This window comes from Malaclemys terrapin, chromosome 3, assembly GCF_027887155.1.
Source record: "Malaclemys terrapin pileata isolate rMalTer1 chromosome 3, rMalTer1.hap1, whole genome shotgun sequence".
In the NCBI taxonomy this organism is placed as follows: Eukaryota; Metazoa; Chordata; order Testudines; family Emydidae; genus Malaclemys; species Malaclemys terrapin.
In genome coordinates this window covers 4872397-4894568 of record NC_071507.1, presented here as the reverse complement: position 1 = coordinate 4894568, position 22172 = coordinate 4872397, and the positions used below count along the sequence as shown (strand labels likewise).

Below are 22172 nucleotides of genomic sequence, written 5' to 3'. Positions count from 1 at the left end.
AGGAAGGGAAAGCCGTCTGCGCCCGGCTTTAAGCCCTTCTGCTTCACCAGCTACTGGCAAACCACCTGCCTTTCCTCCCTGCTCCTGCTGCCCTGCCCTCTAGATTGACTGGGGACAGGAGCAGCTCACAGGGCCAGATCCCGTGCAGACCAGAGCCATGCAACAGCATGGAGCAGCTGGGGAGGGAGACAAAATACCAGACACCGTGGCAGTTTTGCTAGGGCCTGGAGTTAGAGGACACGAGGGAACAGCCATGTGCTAAACCATCGCAAGGGGAGCTCTGGACCCTACCTGTCAAGTCCTGGGGAAATCCACACTAGTGCTACTCATTCCTTATCCAATTGCGCCACCCCGCGGACAGTCGCGGCATCGCCTCCCCACCCTCCAATTCTCGACTTTCACCCTCAGCGCTAACACGGTAGGCGTCCGGGTTTGGAGTCAAATCCGCCGTTCTCCATAACCAGGGGTGGGGGGAAAGCGACAACAAGCGACCCCCTGGCTCAGAGATCGTGGCAATGAACAGGCTGTTTCGGTCGGACAGGCTCTTGGAGAGAGAGCAGTTCATGTATGAGCAAATCATCAGTCAACCCAGTGTGGTTTGTGTGTTTTAATCGATTTTTAATCAAATGCCCTCACATTTTGCTTTGTGCTAGCACTTGAAACTCGAGTGCTGCGTCACATAATGAATGGAAACTTGAACTTTTTTTTTCAAACACAGAAATGAGTTGTCCTAGCACTGGCTTTCCTAGAAGGAAGAATTCGTGTCTTGCTTTATAACTTCCAGCTGTAATGTTACCAGTCGTTTACTTCTTCCCTTTTGTAGGCTGCTGACTAAAGATGACTTCATAATAGTAGATCACGGAACCGGTTGTCTTCCACCCATTTTGTGTTGTGTTTTGAGTTGGACACAAGGGGCAATCTGTAAGTAAAAAAGAGGCTGGCCATTTTCTAGTGGCGGCATGAGCTCTGATCTCAAAGCGAGGGGGGTTTATGATGGCAACCAAAAACCAACCCGGAGGGATCCCGGAACAGCTTTCATTCCGGGCCCAGAATGTGATTTCAAGTTAAAAAGTCTTCTCCTGGACCTCCACTCTGTTCTTTGCTGACCTCGGCAATCTTTGCTTGCCTCAGTTTTACCCTGTGTCTTCTTTCCCTACACCACACCCTACCTGTTTGTGAGCCGGAGCTCCTCCTACCCCCTCTGTCCGCCCCTCATCCCCCATCAGGTCAGTTGCAACTTTAAAGCGATAGTGTTTGCATTCCCATAGGTCCATAAGTATATTGCACGATGCACTTTTTGACCAGTCACTTTCTTCTGGTGGCATTTAGTATCGATCAGAAACAAGCATATGGTTATAAGCCTCTGATATTCGTCTGTGCTACATGTGTGTGCAAGCCAGCCAGCCATATATGCATACTAGAGGTATGTACACACACACAACCACAAATGTGTGTGTCTGTATGTACATATATATACACAGAGAGAGAGAATGAGAATGGAAAAAAAATACAAGATAAAGAAATCTACTGAGGATTGTGTGTTTTTTTATTTACACCTCTAATATTTATATATAAAATAAACATACAGTGGGCACACACACATTGCACATGGAGGAATACAGTAAAATCTCCAATATACACAGTAGCTGTGTGTCTGGTTTTCAAATCTAGCTGCTACTCAACCAACAGAATCTGAAACTAGAGTCACACTTTAAAAACAGCACTCGCGTTTATAAACTCACACAGCTGGTCAGATTCTTCCATTAACAAGCTGAGGGGTTTTTTAAAGGGGGGGGAGGGAATACAGCAAATGGAATAAACTGGAGTCTTCATTTGTTGGGGGGGGGGGGTTGATTTATGCTTGGCCACTCGGTTTTGAACACAATTTAGGTAGGAAGTGGCTTCAGACGATCAGGCTGATGCCTTTTAACTTCTCTCTCTCTCTCAAGTTTTTTTTTTTTTTTGGCTGTGAGATTTTTTTTTAAGGTTGTTAAAACAAAACAAAAACCCCACCTCTCGGAACTGGAGATGATTTTCAATGGGAAATAAAACCATTTATCATAAGGACAGTTCAGAGCGGGGGAGGGAAAAAAACCCAGTGACAAGAAAGGAAGAACTTTGATGACCCCTTGTGGTTACGCAGTGCCATTACAATGAGATTCAGGGCTGGGTAGTTCATTCCCCTCCTTCCTTAGGGGACCCCCCGCTCCCGGTGGTTTGCGGTGATGCTTTACTAATAACCGTGCCTAAAAATCGAAGTCTTCAAGGGGCGGGGAGGGGAGGAAAGCAATAAAAACTAGATTGTTTCCTTTGCAAGATAGCCCCGGCCCGCGTGCGTGGCGGGGAGATCATGGGGTTTATTTGCAGATGCTGGGATAAAGGGAGATGCTCCATCGGCACGGGGAGAGTGTCACTCTTATGAAGCCACAAGTGCATATTTCCGGAAATAGTGCACACTACACTATCTGCTACACACCGCCACTCCAGGCGTCTCGTCCGCGGCGCGGCTTATGGGGAGCGGCCTGCTTTAGAACGGGGGCTGTGTGTGTGTACACACACACACACACACACACACACACACACACACACACACACACTCCATCCCCTGGCTGCTTCGGTCCCTTCATGACGACAGCTGAGAATTGGTCTTAGACTTGGTAAATATTGGATTAGCTTTTCATTGCCCAGCCCTCTTGAAAAGGCCCGAACAACCCACGCCAGGTCTCGGCTAAGCCCGACAGTCAATAGGTAATGAAAGTAAGTTCTTTCCCTGGCTTAGGGGGGTTTCCACCTCATTACCAGGTTATCTGATTCCCCTAAATAGTTGCTCTATAGACGGGGGGAGGGACACTAAGAAGCGAGCAAAAGGAGGGAAATTAACCCTAAAGCGCAGGTTTAACTATCATTTCCGTTGATTGGGTTGTGGTTGGGGAAGGCCATGATTCATCCCGCAGACTCGCCTTTTCTTTCCTGTCTCAGACACGATTCTATTTTTACAGATCGCCCACACGGGTGTAATGTGTTACCCACGTCGCCTAACAGTGGAAGGGTAAAATATCTGTCTGGCCCACAACAGGCTACGTTGGAAGAGGCCCGTTAACATTTCTGCGTGTTGATTTATTTCCAGAGAGCTACAGTTTATGCCTTACTCAACACAAAACCAAAAAAACCCAACAACAATAAATTAAAAAAAAAAACCCAAACCAAAAACAAACAAAAAAACCCCCAACAACCTTCCATCGCGTAGGAAATCCATCCCTTTCCCCTTCACAGCATCACACAACCCAAACTAGCAATGGCAGGGTTTGTGTGCGCGTTACCAGTCAAGATAAACAGTCTGATCGGTGTATTAAGGGAGTTAGTATGTTAAAAGAAAGGATTTTCGGCTATTTTTTTTTTGGTGTGTTCTTGAAACAAAAAAAAATAATCAAAGTTAGCCCGGTCAGCTGTTTGCTCCCGTCCTGTTTGGATTTAGCTCCTTGAATGCTTCGTTATTTCTCTAATATCTCCAGCTACTCTCCGGCGCGATGGATGGGTCGGACACGTCAGGTAAAGGAAGGCCACCAGGTCTGGCCCTGGTGGAGATTGTTAACCGCGAGCACCCCTCGCCCCAGCCCGAGAAGGCCTTCCCGAGAAAGGCCCGGGCGGGCGACTTCTCAAAATTGCCTGCCTGGAACAAGGAAGCACTATCACAAGAAAGAGACAGTTCTCTTCAAGAGAACAAAAAATGGTCAGTCCGCAGCGTTCTCCAGTTGCGCAGTGAGAAAAAGCCTGCATAACATTACACCCCCTTGTGAATGAAACCTTGTTCTCCCTGCAGAGGAGAAAAACCCAGCTAAGCCACCCGAAGGCAGCGGAACTACAATTCTTGATCGGGGTGCAGCGTCTGCCATTGGATTTCATTTTATGGGCGAGATTTGTTTAGGCCCCGTGCAGATGCAGGAATTTAATTTCCTGTGAAATGAGAGACCAACTTGTCAGTGGGGCTGGAGAAAAGGAGGCCCTGTTATCCTTCAAAGAAGAGAGAGGGGGGTTCTTTCCCCCTCCCCCCCCTCTCTCCCCCAGAATAGATATAGCACGAATTTTTAATTCGTCTTCCTTTCACAGACAACAATACAGGTTTTGAAAGCAGGACACAATTTGGGTTTTGTGAGGGTCAGCCCAGATGGCCATATGGAATACAGCATGTACAACACGGGTGACAATGGCCCCAAGTGACAGCCAGAACAAAACCCAAGGATACTTCGCCCTGACTCGGGGATGCACCGCTCCTGATAAACGAATTGAATGGCACTAAAAAGAAGACCAGGGGGAGGGGGTTGGAAAGCACTGTCTCTCTCTCTCTCTTTCCCCCTACCCCTGTCCCCTCTGTGTTCTCTCTTTCTCTCTGACCTCCTTAATATGTACGCCTCTAACATCCTCAACTACCAGCCTCCCCCATTGTGCTGTTTTGTGGTGGCTACTGTATATTGTGCAAAGATAGACTGCGCCAAACTGCCCCGGCGGCGTGTGAAATATAAGGCCACGGGGGGGTGAGGGCCACACAACTGGCTTGATGGACTTAATAGGGTCCAAGCAGAAAGTGATTGTTTCCCTCCCACCCGCTCTGCGCGGCTGGTGGAATTAGAAGGGGGGAAAGTGTCCAGCTCTGTAATGTGGGTTCCTTTATTCACACACCACCTAAATCTATTTTCACTCCACTGTCACTTCACAGGGAGCTCAGCCGCGCCTGGCTCTAGGGATGGTTTTAAAACATAAAAATCAGATTCCCTGTTTGCAACCAAACGCTGCCACTAATGCATTTAGATCTCTCGCTGCGTCTGTTCAGCTAAGACTGGGGGGAGCTTGGCTGATCCTGCCCCGGCAGAGCCGTGACTTGCTGATTGCCAGCCAAGTTGTTGCCGATTGCCCTCGGCTTTCGGGGGGCTTTGAGGAAACCCGGACTCATTTCTTGGCTTTTGTGTGTGTGTGTGTGTGCGTGCGTGTGTGTGTGTGTGTGGGTGGGTGGGTGGGGGTCCGTGTGGAATAAGGTTTCACCTGAAGCAACACCAAAAACAACCCCCCCCCCCAGGCTCTGTGAAGCGACTAAACCAGGGGAGAATTTCAGCGGGTGTCCACTTTGCGCTTTAGTTTCCTAAAACACCATTGCAAGAAATTGCAATCACATCTGGGACTCCAGTCCTGAAGCAGATCCGCGCATGGCTAGAAGGACCCCCCCCCCGTTCACCCCCCCCTCACCAGCACTGTCCACTCCGAGCTATGGATCGCCGCCGATTTTGTTACAGATAATCATGTTTGCGCGCGATATTGAATTAAATCTGATCATCCACAAGAGCTCGGCTGGGAATTCAGTGGGGACGGTTCCGTTTGCTTTCCGTGCTCACAGCCCCCGCCGTCCCTGCTGTTTGTCGATCTTATAGCAAGAGGGGCAGTTTCAGAAACGGGGCAGCATTCAACTCGGGAAGAGTGAAAAGAGCCTGGCTGGAAAGTAACCTCTATCCCCACGACAGAGGGGCCAATGCATTTCGGGTCAACTCTGGGCATATTCGAGTAGGTGTGCGCCTAAAAAACGTGTGTGCGTGCATCTATTATATACAAGGGGGAGAGAGAACAGAGTGAGAGGCAAAAATTGTGTACCTATACACACACGCGCGCATAACACACACACTCGCTTTCTATCTGGATCTGTGCGTCTTTTAAATGCATATTCTAACCTGACCATTTAAAGAGCCAGAGGAAGTTTTACTTTAAAACACGGTTTAGACAAACTTTCCTACACAATCCCACCGCATCTGGAGAGCTCCCCATACGCGGCGGCACCCCGCAAATTCCCCACGCGTGTCATCACACGCAGAAGGGGATCTCCAGGGAGCCAGTCGCGGGCCGGAGATGACAAATTCCGTTTGGTTAAAACGGGTTTTAGGGCAAACTTTACATTCCAAAGCCGACCGCGTTCAGGGAGATCCCCGTGTGCCCCACGACTTGCCCCAAAGCGTTATCTGGCCGCAGGAGCAGAAAGAGGGTATGAACCCACCCCCCTGCCACCCATCAGCTTTCTACCAACCACTGCTGGCTAAAGGAGGACTTCGAACTCACCCCGCTTAGATCAACCCCCGAGCAAAGGCAAGCCATTGAGACGATCTGGACTCAAAAGCTTCTCCGCTGAAGGGGCACTCTAACATTTAAGTGAGTGGTGGGGCTTATTTTTTCATTTCCACAAAGTCACTCCAGCGCCTTTGTCTCTCAAGTAGACACAATGAGGCAGAACGCAGAAGAAGAAAAAAAAAAGATCCCTGATTGTCTGCAGAAAGTTTGGGGAGGGTGATTAAAGTTTCCCTAAAAGTTCTAAGAGGGGAGAAACTCCGCTGAGCTGTTGGCTGGAAATCCGCAGCAGGCCAAGCACGGATTTCCGAGTAAAGAGTCCATCATTCCCCACAAACCAACTGGCACCCAGCGAAGATCTCATTGATCATATAATCAGGCTCGCCTTCCCCCTAAAGAATCAGTCCTATCTATGTCTCTTTAAAGTGAGGGGTCTGCGGTGATCCCGCGTTAGCCACAAAGTCAAACAAAAACGGTCTTTGGTTGTTGGGTTGGTTTTTTTTAAACACAGCATTTTTATTAAAATTCCTATCAAAAAATCGAAAACCTCCCCGCAGCGCGCGCCCCCCGGGTTTATACACAATGATTCGCTGGAGATTTCTATGGAGATGATCCAAACATTTCTTTTCCTTCTACATTTTGTTTGCTTGCTTAATATTTGGGAAAGATTTGCACCCAACCAAAAGAAGAAAAGAAAATAAACCGCCCTGAATGTTACTTATGGCAACAATAACCACAGATATTTACAAAATATATATATATCGCTAATAGTTGTCAGAATTTATACATGGCCATAAATAGGTAACGTTTCATATAAAAAAAAGGGAAATCAAATTCTCTATTTTTAAAGTGTCCTCCACTTGTTTTATATACGACTGACAACAGCTCTACAGCACACAAAAGTACTTTACGCAATCACAAGAGCATACTGGTTTATTCTTATTACTAGTAGTATTTTTATTTTTAGTTGTAGGTAGACAGGACCACTGCATGGCGCAAAAATTTCTGTAAACATGGCGCACAAAAAACAACCCCCCCCCAAAAAGAGAAACAAATTGAACCCCAAAAAAGGAGGAAAAATAGGAGAGGGGGAAAATGCATCATCATTAATAATAATAATTAATATTCATATCCCCCCCCCGAGGTTTGATATTGGAGCCTCAGTCTCTTTTCTCGGCAATGTTCACCAAGTCCATTGTTGGGCCTGCACCAAATGATGCGCTGTAGGGTACTGGGGGTTGCTGGCGGAGCTGTACTGGGCGTTATATTGCATATGCTGAAGCGATTGGGCGCTATAGGCGGAGAAGGGGATCCCAGCCTGGAAAGTAGCGGCGGCTAAGTCCTGAGCTTTGAGCGTGTGGCAGGGTTTGCCGTCCCTGACTAAGACGGGCACTGCTACCCGGCGTGGGGAGGGGAGAGGAGTCACTTCCATACCTTTCTCAGCCCGGGCCCTCTTCATCTTGTACCTGTGGTTCTGGAACCAGATCTTCACCTGGGTGGGCGTGAGGCGGATGAGGCTGGCCAGGTGCTCCCGCTCGGGGGCGGACAGGTACCGCTGTTGTCGGAACCGCCTCTCCAGCTCGTAGGTCTGCGCCTTGGAGAAGAGCACCCTCCTCTTCCTCTTCTTGCCGGAGTCGCCGGCGCTGGACGTCTCCTTGTCGTTGTCCGGGGATTCGTCGGCGGAGGGGTCGGGGGATTTGCTGGAGGAGTCCTGCTGGGAGTTGCCGGAGGCCAGCCCGTGCACTGCAGAAAGGCCATCAAGAGCATAAGTCAGAGGGGTGCTGCTGGGGGGTGGGGGGGATCCCCGCCTGGGGGCACCTGCGGCTCTGCTCTCTACCCTCCCCTGCTCCAGCCGGAAAATACAGCGAAATCCCCCCTACCCTGGGGAGGCAAATCTCCCAGGGGGGCACCAGCTACCCCCAAGCCTCGCTTGGGCTGAGGGACCATGGCTTTCCCCTAAAAAAATTAACCCCGCGAGGAATAGGCAGTTACCTCCTACAATCCACCCAAATAGCAGCAAACACTGGAGGAAAAGTAAACTACTACACACGACACACCATTCCCATGTATGTTCCCAACGATATGGCCATCTGCGACACACGTGTGTATATGTACAGCTATCAACATATATGAATACAGGGAGATGGGTGTTTTATATTATATAGATTGTGAATATAAATATTTATATGTATCTATCTATATATACACACACACAGTCACATTTATAATTACACACACTTTTAGATACATGGAGACATTCATGTGCATGTCTACAGATCTATTCATCCGTCGGTTTGTATACACTTTACAATAGAGCCACATCGATTCGGATCACATATTCCTCGCCTAATGTTGCATCTCTTTTACATCTATTGGACTTTGGACCTCAAGCGATTTGCTGGGGGAGGGGGGGGGAAATACGTGGATTGATTTTTAAAGGATAATTTAACAGTCCCTTCATTGATCACCACAGCCGCCGGGCCATTTAGACATTTCTGAACTGTCTACACCGAAGCGATCCAAGATTGCCACACAAGGGTCGCTCTGTTTGATTTAGCAAACTCGGTTCCTGCTATTTTTAGATCGCTGGAGGCTACTTTTGCTTTTCTTTCCCTAGGCTGGGTTGACTTCTCTCTCTCTCTCATTCTAAAAACAAAACAAAAAACAAACACATAAAAATAACCCCCCCCCTTGGGGAAATAAGAGACTTCCGAAACCTTATTTTGATCCCAATCGAATCAAAACCAAAGAAATCTCTCCCTGCGGCTAGTTTGACTCCGGAGAGCCTTGTAAAACCACCACCACAACCCAGGGTAAATCGGAGCGCGAATGCTTCCTGTAATAGCTCTTAGGAGGAGATAACAGATAGGAGGTTTTATTATTAATTATATTATTATTTAAGAATACACGTTAGAGGCTGCGGCGCTGAACGGATGAATCACAAGACAATGCAGTCGGTACACGGAATCAGTGTAAATTTCACTACTCACAGGAATACTGGATGCTTTCCGTGCTGGCCAGCCAACGCGTATAGGGATTATCACTGGTATCATAGAAAGGGTTTTTCAAAGGCAGAGTTTGAACCCCCTCCAGCGGGTTTTGCCCCAGAACGCCGGATTTCTTGGGTGGTTCCGACCCCTCGTTCTCTTCATCCGCTCCTTCAACGAGGGATCCCTCTTCATCATTGGTGTCAGGGAGGTCTAGGATGTCCTTTACAGAAAACCCCGTCTTTGTGTTGGTCAAAGACATATTCTGGCCAAATTTATGCAGGAAAGTTGAAGCACCAGTTTGTCAATCCGCTGTTGCACAAAACACACACACACCCCACAAACCGCACACACCCCAGAAAGAGGGGAGGGTGTGTGTATGTTGGGGGGGGGGGGTAAGAATAAAAAAAATCACGAAGGTTGATGTGGGGGGAGCGAGGGAAAAATCAGCTGCGATATAGATAAATATTTTACAGCCTTGCTCTGCTGCGGAAGAAAAAAAAAATCACGGAGCACAAGTGGCAACTGGCTTCTGAAATAGTTTGTAACTCCAGGAAAAATGCCAAAGTGCGTTTTACTTCAGGGTCTCGTTTAAACACACGGATCGGCTGCCTGCTGCTTGGGGAAAACAAGCCATTGCTGGAGAGAGCAGTCCATATAAGGTTGGTCTCCACATATGAACCTGCAGAGAGGAGGGGAAAAAAATACATTAAAAACGCCAAAGGTTGGCCACGTGTGGGCGGGTGCTAGGAGTCAAGTGGATGAAGACAGTGTTTGCCGATGTGAAATTGCGGGGTTTGGGGGAGATTGGAGTCTCCACCATTGGTTCTGTAGCACATGATGAGTAGTATAACGTGTCAATTAATTACAAAGATAGGGAGGGCCTTTCTGCACGGTATTTACATACAAAGGAGCTGATATTCCACACACTCGAAAGTACGTTTTAAACAAATTGCTTCGGGAAAAAAAAAAAAGGGGGGGGGGGGGTTTGCATTCATTGTCACTCTCCACTGATGGAAAATTGACTGTTTACAGCGAGCGACGTTAAAAGGAAATCTATTCAAATTATTGGTTGTTACCTAAACAAGATGGCAAGAGACCAACTTATGTAAACCTCCTAGGTCAATATTTTGGTTGAGGCTTAAGGCTGAGTACTATAAATTAAACAGCAAGTAATTGATTCTAGTTTGCTCCGAAATCAACCGAACTGGCAATAAATGTAATCAATCGGTACCCAGACAGGCGCGGGCGATTTCGGTGTGTTGTTTGCAGAGAACTAATTTATTTCTCTCTCTGTCTTCTCCCCACCAAGATCACTTGCTAATTTGGATGGATGTGCAGCGTTTAGACGTGGGGCTTAGAAAGGGAATGCAGCCAGATGTTTAATTTCGGTGTTGAATTTGGAGGGTTGTTTTTAATAAGTGGATCTCTCTCACAGCCATTTGCAGACACATATATTATAGAGGCGAATGAATAGCGGCCTCTGCGTTTTGAAAATCCGCCTTTAAAAATAGCAACGCTAAATAACACCCACCTATCCGTACGTCTATAATACTTTCTCACTGCGGCTTTATTTCATATTTCACTCCTCCCCACGTCTTAAATGCCCGTGGGTGCCCCGATTCCACGGGGGGGGGGATAGGAAACGGAGCTAAAAGAAGCCGTTTTAGCCAATTCTCCATGGGCGCATCCCCACCTCACCAGTCCACCCGGTTGTGCGCCACTTTTCAGCTCGCTTCGCTCCGCGCTAGCGCAGGACTTGGTTCAGTTGGGAGGGGTTAATGGTCCGGAGCCCTGTCTTGGGTCTGTGCTGAGAGTCCTATTCTCCTTTTGACCTACTAAGTGAACTATCCCAGTGCGCCTCCTCCGACCCCCTCCCTGCAGCTCCCTGGGACAGACACCGCGCTCTATTTGTTTCGTTCTTGTGATATTTGGGTGGGGTTTTCGTGTGTGCTACATTTTTGGACAAGCCAACTTGATGCCACGATCCCGGAGGAGTTGTGCCCTTTAAAGGGATCTCTGTGGGGGTTTTTTGAGGGGAGGAATAAAGATGGGGAGTTAAATGTGAGATTTGCATCCCCCCCCCCGGGATTTTCTCCCTCCTCCCCTCCCTTTTGGGGATGAGCAGAGGATAGAAGTTGCCTTGACTTTCCCTCCCAAGAACTGGGCATGTTTCAAGGAGGTGCTGGGGGAGAAACCGCAGAGCAAGTTATTATTGTTGATCAGTTTGTTTTGCTGTCCCTCACCCTGCCTCCCCTCTAGTATGTGATGTGGGTGACAATGCCTTAGGGTTTTAGCAAGGCCCTGAGCGCATCATGGGTGGTCGGACCCGGGCAAACACAAATACAAACCGATTGCTAAGCTGCGGACAATGGGCGAAATGTAGACAAATGTCCGGCTTCTGTTGGAAGCTTTTGTCCGAGCTCAGTTTTTGCATTTATTTCAGGGGCGAAATAATACATGATTGACGCCCTCTTTCAATGGGTTCTAACTGTTTGGAATAAATCTGAGGTTGTTGCTAGTTGTCATGGCATTCAACTGCTTTCAATGGACTATCTCTTCATTCATTTCTGAATCCTTCCACAATATTAAGGAAACTCCTTCATGTTGATGCTCACTGACTCTTCTTTCCTTTGCAGTCGAGGCGTTTTTTCCCCTGTCTCTTTTTTAATGTTGAAAAAAAAAAAAGATTGAATCCAGGACTACCCCTGTATTTATTTCTTGGTCACTTTCCTTAGCCAACTAGGAAGCGCAGTAAAACAAACCAAGTGAGAGAATTGCGTGTGTGTGTGTGAAAATTGTGTCGTTCATAACACAAATAACAACAGCACTGTGGACCCAACAGCTACGATTCAATAAGAGAAGCCACCTCAGATAATAAGCCACCAGTCCAAGAATTTAAGCCACCACGACAGCGCAGGATTTGTATGGCTTTGTATGGGTCTCCCTCTGGCAAAGAAAACAAAACCGAAGGTGGAAGATGAATTACCAGCACAATATTTGTAGTGTAGCAGAGCGCTGCAAAGTTTTCTTATGGGGGGAGGGGAAGAAGCTCCATGAATTGTAGAGAATTTCCTCTGGGGAAGACTAAACAATTGAAAGTGGGCAAGCTAACCACAGATTTCTAGTAAGGAAATCAGGAGTAAATAGGACCTATGAGATTTGATCAATATGAAACCAGCGAAACAACACACACACGCTCACTCTGATGAACTTGTCTCCGTTCCCGCAGACCACCTGATAGGTAAATATTTTCCTAAGGGAAAACCAGGGCTCCTGGACCATTAATCACCAGTTAGCCAAGCACACACCGACCGAACAGCACAGCTGGACTGTGACCAGCTAGTCTCCTTTGTACACAAAGACCTGCCATAAGTCATAATTTTGTCCCTCACCCCACCCCCTCCATATTGAACGCTTGGTCCCGCTTAGAAACACGGCTCTGGACAAGTTCCCACAACTATGGTGGAATCACGTGAGTAAAAAAATCAAATCCAGTTTCCCGGTGGTTTAACAAGGTCAGTTTCATGATCTAAGGGGGCTGGAATGAGCTTGTGTTAATCCGCCTTCTCTTCCCGTCTCCCCCACGCTCTGTCTTCGGGGTGTACATTTTGCTGCCTTTAAGCTCACGTGTGACCGCGTCCAAACCTAACTGTGTGGCGCAGTCGTTTGCCACGACCAGCCCAACTTCAGAGAATCCCCCTTTTTTGAGACGGAGACCCCCAAATAGAAGCAAGCTCCCCCGAGAGTGAAGCCCCTTATTTCAGAGAACAAAACTGGCTTTAATGAGGGTCCAAAGGGGAATCGCTTGTTCCCCCTCGCCAGAAGAGCGCCTGGCCGACACAACAGGTGTGAGGTCCATAAGAGTAAGGTTTTCAGGCGGGCCTGCTGCAGATGACGTGACTAGGTGATGAAATAGACACACAGCACTATGGCGGATTCTATGTAAAGAGAACTATCGGCCAGATCAATCTAGGTGCTCCACGGAAGGTATATTTCCCAGCTCCGGTTTAATAACTGTGTGGACGCTTGATCCGCATTGCATCTGCTTCCAAACTTTCTCGGTTTGCTTTCGCTTCCCTTGTCCGATTTTTGTAAACAGCCCCCCCTGAATTTCTGACCCTTTGTTCCCTTTTAACGGGACCCTTCCTTTGCCCTCTTCCCCATTCTATTTTGTTCTGATCCTACTCCGATTCTAGGCGAGAGGGCCAGGCAGTGTGAAAGGCCAGGGTGCAGAGGGAGGACATGATGGTGGGAAAGACGCAGGGAGACATGGGCGAGATAAGTCCCCCAACTTCCCCCAGTTCAGTGTTCCGCCTAAGCAGGAATTGTGTTTCTAAATAGCGGTTGGCTCAGTTCTGGGATTTTTAATAATCAAATTTAGGACTGGCACTGGCGCCAGAGAGGCATTTCAGGAAGATCACATCAATATCTAGACTCTCCAAGATCTCCCTGTCCGTGTCCTGTTGGCATTAGTAGCATGGGTAACTTGGGGAGGTCACTTACAATATTATCTCTGCTGATTAAGAGTAAATCGATCAGCAAATCCTAACCAAAATAAATAAAAAATCCCTGGACACACACACACACACACACACACACACACACACACACACACACACACACCCACCCACACACACCCTCGCAAAGCGTCAGTCAAATTGCCTTGCAGCAAAGCCCTCGGCTAACCCTGAAAAACCGAGCGAGCGCTGACCCTGCTGTTTAAAAAGGCTGGAATGCTCTTTCAGACAGATCCCGCTGAATTTAAGCCCCGGAATTATAGGATGGAGGGGTTATTTGAACAACCGAACAAGAGGCTGAAAAGGAGAGGTGCGTGTACACAGTATAAGTGCCGGTACTTCAGCACAAGTGCCCTCTAGGAGTGGGGAAGTGTTTACCTGTTTACTTTTACAGGTAGCTCAAACACGAGGCATTTTTTGCCCTTTTCACTCGTTTCTGGAATGCGGGCTCCTTAAGGCTGCAGCGCACCCCGGGAAGACATTTCAACAGCATTAGCTTCAGCAAGGGAGGCAAAGAGCCACCTCTCTCAAATGAACGCGGCCGCCCTCCGAAAACACAGACATGCCTCGCGAAGGAAGCGTGCTAGGGTCAGCCTCTGCTCTGGGTCCCTGCGCCATGGGGAGAAAGGTGCCAATGCAAGGCTGAATTTCTGTCACAGGGCACACATGGGAATGGCCAGGGCTGCGTATGAAAACGTGTTTCCCCATCTGTCAGACCGATCAGCCCGTTCAATATTTGCTCCCCCACTATCCCAGGACAAGGCAGCAAATCATGGGTCTATTATCTAGAGCCAGCAAAGGAGGTGGCTTGGATTAAAGTGGATAGAGACCTTTATACTGTAGTAGGCAAGGAACGACCCAGTTAAAACAATCACTTGGCCTTGGTATTCCAGAGCCGGAGGAGACGACATGCATTAGTTTTGCTAGTGGTCAGAAGGGTTTCCAGTCATTAAAAAGTACAAGGTCGTTCCATTTATTTTAAGCCCCTAATTTGTTTGACTTCATTTTCTCCTCGTGAATGAAAAGGTGTTTAACAGAAGTCCCTTTTTTCCTCCCCGTACAGTATATGGGGCTGACCTCTAACCCATCACAACATCCCATCTCAGATAACAGCCTTCAAGTGGATTACTTTATTGTTTGATTAGAGCAAAGGTGCAAGAAATTGTTTTCATTCACTCCAGACAAACAAAACATATTGCACCTTAACGCTCTGGTGAGGATTAGTGAAGCTGACACAAAGCCTTTGTTCGGGGAGAAGGTTTATTTTATCTTTGGTTTGATACTCTTAGATAGAAGACACTTGAAATCAATGGGGAAGGAAAATATAGCCCCGTCTACTTCTGATAATGGTTATGAAGAGATTCACCTTCGAAACATGCCAGGAAACAATACAGGCTTTGTTTTATAATGTTGCAAGGGGAAAAGGAGAGATGCATCCACAAGAGGTGTCATCTTTTGTTGCTGATTTAAAAAAAAAATGTAACATACAAGAGCTCTTCCCTTGAATAGACAACTTAAAACCGCAGGGCTTCGGAGCCCACAATTTTATAGCCTTATTATATATCTAAGCATACATCCACCTATGTATAAAAACCACATTTAAATGGGCGTGCTATTTCACTTGACACCAGTATTTCTGGTTATGTTTTGCAAAGCACTTTGCAAGGGCAATCAAGGGAGCGAACAATAACAGCCCCTAAAACTCAAGTCTAAGCAACAAGAAAGGCGACTGAAATAAGGACCTGCCCATGTGAAATCCTTGGAGGTTTAACAAAAATCAGCGTTTTCCTTTGCCTCTGAGATTGTAGAATAACAGAGCATCTCAACCTCTTAAATTGATTAAAAAAGGCTTCTTCATTGACTATAATGAGGAAGGGTTAATGTTTCTGATGGGGAAATGTCCTTCTCTTTTCGTGGCTGGAGGAATTGCAGCAGCAAAGACTTTACCCGTGTTTTAAGCATAGACAAATACGCTCTGATCTGCACAGCTCATATTAACCCTACTCTGTCAAGGAGTCAGAGAAATCTGCTATCCAGGCAGTGAAAATGCAATCTTCACAGAGAAACAATTAAATCGTGTTCAGGACATAGGAATCTAAATGAGCTTTTCATGCTTATGATTATTCTTTGGTTTTTTTCCTCCCTCAAGCCCCAACTATGATAACATTCTCAATTCACCCCCCCCCCCAGTGGTAAAATTGGAATAGAAATTATTTTTTTCCCCCGTGGGCTAATCGGTCACATTGTGGGTTATGTCAGACCCGAGGGCACATGTTAGGACTTTGATAAATGCACTTTAATGAGATCTTTGAAATATATTGCCAATACAAATCATAGACCATACATACGCCTGGCAGTGTGTTCCCGCACCTTACGGAAGCGGGAAGCCAGGAGATTTGTGCTTCGCGTGACTTGCGACACTGGGAACCACCGAGTTGCTGATTTTTTCTGTAAAAGCTTTAAGTCTGGCCCCGGGCGTATCCTTTCCGTTCCAGTCTATTATAACTGTTTTATTTGTAAGCCAAATGTTTGGTCCCCCCAAGCAAACCCTTCAGCTTTATTCGTTCGCATCTTTCTAATGATTAAACGTGTCCCAATGAGATTAAGCATTGGCAGCCTGTCTCAGAAGTGTTCTTTCTTCCAAAGGGGGAAAAAAACCAACCCCAACTCTGTTTGATAAGGGCAATTTGAATGCAGGAGATCTATCATTTCTTTATGAAATACGGCGCTGAAAGCACTTGCTTATCTGAATTTACTTCCTGTATCTCCACTCAGTAGGTAGGAGTTTTTTTTTTTTTAAGCGAGCCATTGATAATGATTTTAAAAAATGTATATTTCAAGCTTAAAAGGATGGACTAATTTTGAAACTGAAATTAATTTGAGGCACATTAAGCGGAGCTCTTCACTCCTGTGGAGTCTGGAAAGGAAAGAAGGGGATGGATTTGCGAGTTTTAAATCGATTGCACCCCCCGATTGATTGGAAAACCCAGCTCCGAGGAAGAGCGGAGTTGCAGCCCATAACAAACCACCACAACGACTCTGGTGCTCTGGGATGCAAACGCCAGGGTTAAACCTGGACCAACGCGTCGCGTTAAGTTCGCAAGGTGAAGATGAAATCACAAACACCCCGCGCAAGGGGGAAGAGACAGCCGAGTGCAAATTGTTACTTTTGAACCATTCCTGATCCTCTGGCGGACTCTACTGACTCAAGCGAGAAATGTCCCAGCGGCACAAGGAAGGGAGTTGTAACCTACCCGCTTACCTTTCCTCCCCAGGAAACCCACAGCCCCAGCCCAAGACCTTTCACCTAACAAACCCACCCAGCCGCCTTGTGGCACGGGCTTGGCCGCGCTGTCAGCAGCTAGGGCTGTGAAATCACCCACCCACGTTGAGTAATTGAGTGGAGGGGGGTGTCTGTGGGGAGGGGGGATTCTGAGCTCTCGAGTGTCTAGAGCAGGCAGGTAATAAATGACCCGAGGAGGTTCAGGGATGGGGCGAAAGCAACCGCTAACCGGAGCGCTTTGGGTCGCTACCTTCCCCTTATCCAGCTGGTCCCTCTTGCAGCCCCTGCACTGGTGCCCCAGGACAAACGCTTCTCGCGGGCAGCTGAAGCAAGACCCGAGCGCAGCCCGACGTCTCCTTCTCGCAGAGGGCGAGACTGACCCCCGCACAGTGCACCCCCCCGGGGGGGCTGGGTAGCCTCCCCCACCCCCCATCGCCGGCCACGCCACCTCCGCCCCCCTCTTCCGCGGAATTCACAAGCAGCTGCTCACCTTTGCACTGCGCAAGCCCAGGTAAAACTTTAACCGGCTCTGTGCGTGGGAAGGGGGCGGTGTGAAAGCGGCGGGGCTCGGGTGCAAACCGCTAGTGCGCCATCCTCTGCCCCCAGCAGCAGAACCCCCCTTCCCCACCTGCTGCTTCCGGGCCAGGAGAGATCAGCGTCCGTTTGTACAAGATCTGGAGGGGGGGGGGAAGGGGAGGAAACTCCCCCCCCAAAAGCCTTTGGGAAGCCAGCTAGAACCTTGCACCCCGGTGATCCAGCTTGGGGGACCCTCGGCGAGTTCCCCCCCCTCGTTTGGAGGACCCAGTGCCCCTGGAACAGCGATGTCTGTCCGACCAGCTCCCCATCCACCTGTCCGTCCCTCCTTCCCGCCCGCTCGCCATCCATCCATCTCGCCAGACAGCCACGTAGCCACCTCTCCCGCCAGCCAGCCACCTCCGCTGTCCGTGTAGACGCATCTGTTCCTCCCAATTTGCTCTGTCTTTCAGTGAACGACCTCACCCCCGGGGCGAATCTACCCCCCATTTTCTGTACTTCGGGGCGCTGCCTAGACCCCCCTAAAGTTACACCCAGCAGCCGGCACCCCCCCCCCACCATGCCCCTCCCCACCCCTCCAGGTAACCCGGCTCCCTCCCCCGCCCCATGGCCAGGAGGAAGCGCCCAGTGGCTCACCTGGAGCGAGCCGGGAGCTGCTCTGCGGTGGGCGAGGCGCTGGCGAGCTCCGAAGGCGCCTGTCTGCTGCGCCGGGGCCTGCGGGGGCCGCTTTATATAGCCACGCGCGACGCCCCGGCTCGGCTGCCCCTCACATTGTCTCCGGCGGCGCTTTGCAGGGCCGGCCCCGTGGCCGCTCGCCCGGCGCTCCCCCTCTCCGCCTTGCCCCGCGCTGTTTGTTTTCCTCCGCGGCGCGTGACGCGCGAGGCGAAATATTGGCCATATGGCCGGCGGTCATAAATTGGGGAGAAGCGCAAACACGCCGGTTCCTGGAAGGCCCGGCTGCTCCCAGCCGGCGGACTCGTGCCCGGCCTCCCAGGCAGGCCCCTTCGCACCCGGATCCCCGCAGAGCCGGCCTTCCCCGGCCGGCCAGGGGGTTGGCTCTGTTCCCCCCCGGCCCCACTCCCCACCTTGCATGTGGCACCCAAGCCGGGTGCGGTGCAATGTCCAACTCTCCCCCACCGCCCTCCATAAATCGCTCTGTAGCTAAGGCGCCGTAAAAACCAAAGAGCCAGATGTGGCACGTTATTTATGTGTGAAAGCCCGTTTACATTAGATAGGCTGATCCAAGCGTTGATAGCACCGGGCTTGCGAGAGATTAGAGCTGGCTTTTCCACCGACGGCCCCAGCTGCAGCTCGGGGTTTTTGTTTTTTGTTGTTTTTTTTGTTGGCGGGAGGTGGGTGAGGGGTCGTGGCTGAGTTTCCCTGGAGCCCAGGAATGAAAAGTGACCCTCGCTTGCAACATCCGCATGCAAAAGGTAGAGGATGATAGTGGGTGTGGGTGCCACTGCTGGCATGAGGGGCTTTCCTAGACTGGGACCTCTCCTATCCCACCCCCTTCAGTAAATAATTTTGCTCCTTCTTTTTGCACATCAAGGGGCTAAATTGCAGAAAACAACAACTGCCACCCACGCATTTATCCTGCCACCCTTCCTCACCCTGAGTAGCATCTTACTCCGGGAGTAGCCCCCTCCCTCTGAAATCAGGGGGACTACTCAAGGAGTAAAAACAACAAGGAGTCCTTGTGGCACTTTAGAAACTAACAAATTTATTTGGGCATAAGCTTTCGTGGGCTAAAACCCACTTACGGCGTCGTCAACAAGAGGAAGTGTGACAGAATCAAGCCCATGAGTGTTTTGTTTGTTGGTTTGTTTTTTAAAATCCAAGGGTCTAAAACTACAATTAACCCTTCCCTCTGGCCACACTCTGTAAACTTGATGAACCAGATTGTGATCCCCATGAGTGAGCAGTTACTCACCTGAGACCACTCACTCGTGGGACTATGGCCTTCCTCTGTGCCACATTGGATTTTGCTGTGACTTTATCGAAACCAAATTCCCACCCCTCCCTTCATTTTTTAAAACTCCAGCCAGATCCTTGCCTTCTCTTGGAAAAGCTCCAGCCTCTAGGACAGGGGTTCTCAACCTTTTTCTTTCTGAAATCCCCTCCAGCATCCTATACAAGTTCCACAGTTTGTGTGTGCCACAATAGCTGGTTTTCTGCGTATAAAAGCCAGGGCATTAGGGGGGTAGCAACCAGGGCAACTGCCTGCGGCCCCATGCCCATGAACTACATTGCTCAGGCTTTGGTTTCAGCCCCAGGTGATGTAGCTCAGGGCCCTGGGTGTCAGCCCCAGGTGGTGGGGCTTCGGCTTTCTAACCTGGGCCCCGGCGAGTCTAACACTGGCCCTGCTTGGCAGCCCCACTGAAACCTGCTCATGGCCCCCCAAGGGGCCCCGGACCCCAGGTTGAGAACCACTGTTCTAGGATACATGTTCCTTAGCTAAACATGTTTCCTTTAAGGTTACCCAACACTTCCCAGTATAAGACCCTGTTTTCAGTTTCTTATAACTTTGTCAAAGTTCAACTATTTGGGTGGCAGTTTTCCATGCCGGGTGTCTGCCTCAGGTTGAATTCTTTAAGGGGGAAAGTTTCAGCCCTTTCCAGCCATTTCCGAGAACAAGAGTAGCGAAGAATGCATTGTTTTGCCCCTGTTCAAAGAATTCTTACAGCTGTTTCGTTGAGAAGCTCTTGGGCCTCCATGCTTTGGAGCAGGGATTTAGCATTTGGGAGGAGGGGTGCCGTGGTGTCAGGGATGTGTCTTGTGCCCTCCCTATGAAGAACAGCCCAAATTTGGAAAAATCTCAATTTGCACGTGCTTGGTAGAGACAGGTTAGAATTTGGAAGCTAAATTCTCTGAAGATTCTGTCTGCACTAAGCATGCTCCAACCCATGCAGCATTTTCTCTGCAGTTGCTGCTCTAGGCCGCTTGGGCCACTGTGGTGATGAACACAGGAACTGAGAGCAGGGAGACTGTCTAGCCTATGTTTTAGTGCTCTCCCTGTTGGTGGCCAGGCAGCATGCAGGAGGAGGCAGAAGGGACCAGAGCCAGACTGGAGGGGTGTGGGAGGGCATCAGAGAGAGTTGAGTTGGACAAGGATCCTGGAGGGAGCCTGGGCCTGCAAGCTGGGAGTAGGGATGAAGACCGGGACTGGTTGATCAGGGAGACTAGCACAAGGAGCTGGACTGGGACAGGCTGGTGGGAACAGAGGCAGAAGGGTCTGTGATCCCAAGAGCCCACATCCCTGTTGAAAACTTGGAACAGAGATTTCTAAGACTCACCATGTGCTGTCAGCAAATATCTGTGAAACCCACCGCCAAAGGGTGTGTCTCACCCTCCTCTAGTGCTTGCCCACATATAAGATGACAACCTACTGCTGCTACCTGTGTTAATTGGAGTGGCAGAAGTCGGTCCTGTGGATCGAACGGTTCCAACGTTGCTGATGAGCTGTCTGGGTGCCAATGTGATTCCACGTGATAGACTTTCTGGTTTTTCAGACTGTATCATGTATATGCACAGGGGAGAGAGGGACAAATGAAAGTTGCACAGGCAATCTGAATGCTGGCATTTCCTAAAGCTGACTTTGCACCCTTACTGTTCTTGTAACATCGTTTTGGATTCAATCAATATTTGACAAACAGAATGATAAAGGGATTCTATTTCCCATTAGAAACAATAGCAAAAGAGATTTTTGAAAGACCCAGAAAGAAAACAACCCCCGTATTCATTTAATAAATGCACTTACGTAACATTTAAAAGTGGGAAGAAGATGTGTTTGGAGCTGGAAAAGTAGACAATTCAACAGGTGCAAAAACAACAACAACAAAAAACCCCACTATAAAAACCACCTTTTAACCTTAGGTTCTGAATACAAACAATACCTTTCCAACTGCTAGTTACCTCCTGGCTCTTCACAATGCACCAAGAAACCTTTAATTACTGCCGTAAAATCGCATGCAATACTAAGCCCAGCAGTGGTTGTTGATCTTGAAATGGTTACTACTGTACTTCACACTTCCTCTCGGAAATTAAGTCTTTATCTGTTGTTAAAAACAGGTTACACGGGGGCTTTATTGAAGGGTGTATTTCACAGGTGGGGAGAGACTTTTTGTTGTTTGTTTGTGTGATCCACATGGAGGTGTTGCTTCCTGTCAGAAAGGGCCAGATTCGGATACCATTACTCCGGCTGAGTAGCAGCTTACTCCATAAGTAGCTCCATTAACTTCAATGGGCGTACTCAGCAAAGGCTGTATACCAGGTGGATAATATGTTGTTGCAGCACACAATTTAAGAGAAGATGTGGACAAGAGGGAGATAATCCAGAGGAAAGCATCCACAGTGATCAAGGGTTTAGAAAACTCAACCTATGAGGAAAGGTTAAACAAACTGGGCATGTCTGATCTGGGGAACAGAAGGCCTTATAACAGCCCTTGAATATGGTAAGGCCTGTTACACAGAGGACTGTGATCAATTGTTCTCCATGTCCACTAAAGGTAGGACAAGAGGCAATGGGCTTAATCTGCAGCAAGGGGGATCTAGGCTAGATCTGAGGAAAAACTTTCCAAGGGAGGTTGTGGACTCCCCCTCGGAGGAGGTTTTTAAGAACAGGTTGGACAAAGAGCTGTCAGGGAGGGTCTAGGTTTACTTGGTCCTGCAGCAGGAGGCTGGACTCGATGACCTCTCAAGGTCCCTTCCGGCTAGGCCTGATGCAGTTAGGCCTCTGGGAGGGGG

At 48.8% G+C, this 22172-nt stretch overlaps 1 protein-coding gene across 3 annotated transcripts; it reads right to left on the bottom strand.

The window, feature by feature from the left end:
• Positions 1-611: 611 nt before the first annotated feature.
• On the bottom strand, positions 612-18375 carry NKX2-2 (NK2 homeobox 2). Of its 3 annotated transcripts, XM_054023179.1 has the most exons (4): positions 18063-18375; positions 9093-9771; positions 7537-7845; positions 612-919 (listed from the first exon to the last, which is right to left on the bottom strand). In XM_054023179.1, the coding sequence occupies exons 2-4, from the start codon at positions 9349-9351 to the stop codon at positions 804-806; spliced, it is 684 nt and encodes a 227-aa protein (XP_053879154.1). In that variant the 5' UTR covers positions 9352-9771; positions 18063-18375; the 3' UTR covers positions 612-803. The 3 variants fall into 3 exon arrangements, with proteins under 3 accessions (XP_053879154.1, XP_053879152.1, XP_053879153.1); XM_054023177.1 differs by lacking the exon at positions 612-919 and having other exon boundaries at positions 6461-7845; XM_054023178.1 differs by lacking the exons at positions 612-919; positions 18063-18375 and adding an exon at positions 10169-10195 and having other exon boundaries at positions 6461-7845.
• Between the last annotated feature and the right edge of the window lie 3797 nt (positions 18376-22172).